This window comes from Leptonychotes weddellii, unplaced genomic scaffold, assembly GCF_054177405.1.
Source record: "Leptonychotes weddellii isolate Sample4059 unplaced genomic scaffold, ASM5417740v2 HiC_scaffold_12675, whole genome shotgun sequence".
NCBI classification, from domain to species: domain Eukaryota; kingdom Metazoa; phylum Chordata; class Mammalia; order Carnivora; family Phocidae; genus Leptonychotes; species Leptonychotes weddellii.
Genome location: NW_027705729.1, coordinates 2364 through 5677, shown reverse-complemented (window position 1 = coordinate 5677; position 3314 = coordinate 2364). Strand labels below are relative to the sequence as shown.

General features: G+C 47.4%; 1 protein-coding gene across 1 annotated transcript; it reads left to right on the top strand.

Annotated features, from left to right (window-relative positions):
• Window positions 1-422: 422 nt before the first annotated feature.
• Window positions 423-2548, top strand: LOC145718248 (putative transporter SVOPL; the record flags this gene model as incomplete). The annotated part of the gene is made up of 3 exons (XM_081809706.1): window positions 423-634; window positions 1288-1402; window positions 2147-2548. Coding segments are annotated over 3 exons (457 nt in total), but the record flags the coding sequence as incomplete, so codon positions are not given.
• Between the last annotated feature and the right edge of the window lie 766 nt (window positions 2549-3314).

Genomic DNA, 3314 nt, shown 5'->3' with positions numbered 1-3314 from the left:
TTTCTGCCCTTGGGAGCCTCACGGCAGAGAAATCAGCCAGACCCACACAACTTCTGGCCTACAGAACGGAGCACATAGATGTGTGTTCTTTTCAGCCACCGAGTTGGTGCTAATTTGTTAGAGCGGAGATAGAAAGTGAGTCCAAGCTTCAAATTTCCTTCACCGGCTGCGGGGTCCTCCCGGATCCGGCCCCAGGCTGCGCTTGCAAATCCCTTTCCCACCCAGGTTCCCCTGCACGCCTCCCTCGGGCTCCCCAGGAGAGGTGCGCCCAGCCTTTGGCGCCCTCCGCACCTGATGCACCCCCCCACCTGACCACTCTCCCCCTTGTCCCCTCTTCTCCCCACCTCTCCCCATCTCTGCTGGCGCTGCCCCTCCTTCAGGCCGGAGGCAGCTTTCTAATGAGCGGCTTCTCTCCCTTGCAGGCTGGGAATCTCTTTCGCCTACTACGGCGTCATCCTGGCCAGCGCCGAGCTGCTGGAGCGGGACCTGGTGTGTGGCTCGCGGTCCGAGGCCGAGTCCGGGGTGGCCGTAACCCTGCCGGACACAGAGGAGAGCCACAGCCCCTGCCACTGCCACGTGTTTGCTCCCTCCGACTACCGGACCATGATTATCAGCACCGTTGGCGAAATTGCTCGTAAATGTCGACCTCGGTGTTTTGGGTCCCTGTCTGTTTGGGGTGGGGGAGCCTGTCCTAGACGGGTTCCTGCCTGGCAGAACTGAACAGGTCCCCTCCCCTTCCTTGCTCATGTGTCTCCAATGCAGATTGGTGTGGGGAGAAGTCTGCAGGAGTAGAGCTTTGAATTACTATATTCTATCAATTCTAAGATGCATTCCCCCCACCCCCCACTTCGGACGTTTCCGAAATTGAGATGTCTTACAATGGCTCCTTAGATTTCAATTTGCGGCACTGTTTGCATTTTAGTATACATAAAATAATAGTACTTAAAAATCAGTGGCCCTGTAAATTTGATGAGAAACAGTAAAACCATTTAAAATATAGACCTAGCAGGTTTGCAATTAACGATAGACCTACGTGTTATAATCATCTTGGGCATAAAATACCCTTTATATACACACCAGTGCTTGTCCTTCTTTGACCCACGAGGAAAAAGCATGGGGAAGGAGTCATGAACTGGATGACCATGGGACTGGGTTTTGGCTGGAACACACATGAGGCTCGGATGAAGTTGCCACTTTCTGAAATGACCAGGAGGAATCCTTGCCAGTGTTGGTAAATACCACTTGCTTTCGAGGTTTCAGAAATTGTCATTGTCATTTGTTTTCTAGTGAATCCTTTCAATATCCTGGTCATCAATTTCCTGGGAAGACGGCTGAGCCTTTCTATCACCATGGGATGCACAGCCTTATTCTTCCTCCTCCTCCTCAACATTTGCACATCAAGGTATTTTTCTCTGATTGCTTGAAAATAATCTAGGTTTGTGCAGTGGGTTTAAGTTGTGGTTTCCTGACCCATAGTGTTCAGTGGGCATCGGGGCAAGTCCTTTTCACCAGGGGAGTAGTGAATGGGCGGCTGCTGGTTTGACTGGAATGGGTCTTTCCTGGCACCTGCTGCTCCCCCTTCCCTCTTGCACACACCCGGCCCTGCCTCAGCTCTCCCAGGATACAGGTACTAATGCAGCTACAATCCCTCCACCCGCCAAGATATTTAGGATCTTTATGCTAAGCTTCGTGGAACGTCAAGACTCTAGTTGTTTACCAAATTATCTGGACTGTTGTTACAGTAGTTCAGGGAAATAGGTAACCTACTTGTGGTGTAAAAATTTATTTCACTCTTTAATTTGCAATCTTAGGATGTCCTCAATGGCAATCTATATCCTTCTGCGAACAGCATCATTTTTGGAGGGTGGTAGCCGAAGGTGGGCTAATCTGGGGGGGCCAGGCTGGAACAGCACACTTGGGGGAGTGGGAAGGACAGATGGGGAGTTGGGTTGAAGATTGGGGTCCAGCATTTATTTTAGGACCCCACAATCAGGCCAGGTGAGAAGCAGCACCTCCCCGGGACCCGGTTATCTGTGGGCATGTGTCAGCATTTCTAATGCTAAGCTGTGTAACGTGAGCACCTGTCAAGGCCATGGAAAGCCCTCCATGCTGCCTTTCCTAACGTCTCTGGCATCTTGTTCCCTAGCTCTGGCCTGACAGGCTTCCTCTTCATGCTGAGGGCTTTGGTGGCAGCCAACTTCAACACCATCTACATTTACACTGCTGAGGTGAGTTGTGGGTTTGTTACTCCAAGACTTGCACGGCGAGCTACTTAGGGTGTCTGTCCATTGAAGACGCATCCTAGCTTCTGTTGACTTTTGACAATTTTCTAAAAGCACTCCAAGAAAATGCTAGCAGGCGGTTTGATAGTTTGCTCTGCTCCGTAGAGTCTACTGAAAGCCAGTGTATGAGAGGACATTTGAGGACCCACCTGTCTCATGACCCAGCATGCATGTAAAAAATCCACCTCCTTGTCCTAGCACCATGTTGTGTTCCCCTCCATCTGTTATTTGCCACATGTAGCTTAAATTTGAATATAATAGCCTAAATTTGATATTCTTTATTGAATTAATACATCTATTGTATGCAGGGCACTACCTGAAGGAGCTAGAGAATTTCCTCAAACACCCACCTTAAAGAGCTAGTTTTCCTAAAAATAATATGTGAACAGAAAACTTAACAGTATTTTAATTGGTTTTGTCCCTCATTGAGCTAGAGAAAGTGGCACTACAGAGACTGGTAAAGCTGTGCTCATTTTCTTCCCCTGCCCCCAAGTTTTTATTTCAATTCTACTTAGTTAACATACTGTCTAATATTAGTTTGAGGTGTACAATATAGAGATTCAACACTTCCATAAAACACCCGGTGCTCATCACAAGTGCACTCCTTAATTCCCATCACCTGTTTCCTTCATCCCCCCCCCCCATAACCAATCAATGTGTTCTCTATAGTTAAGAGTCTGTTTCTTGGTTTGTCTCTCTTTCCTTCACCCCCATGTTCATTTGTTTTGTTTCTTAAATTCCACATAGGAGTGAAATCATACGGTATTTGTCTTTCTCTGACTGATTTCCCTTAGCATAATATTCTTCATAGCTCCATCCATGTTGTTGCAAATGGCAAGTTTTCATTCTTCTTGATGGCTGAATAATATTCCATTGTAGATCTATACCACATCTTTATTCATCAGTCGCTGGACATTTGAGCTCTTTCCATAATTTGGCTATTGTGGACATTGCTGCTATAAACATTGGGGTGCATGTATCCTTTCAAATTAGTATTTTTGGGTAAATACCTAGTAGTGCAATTGCTGGATC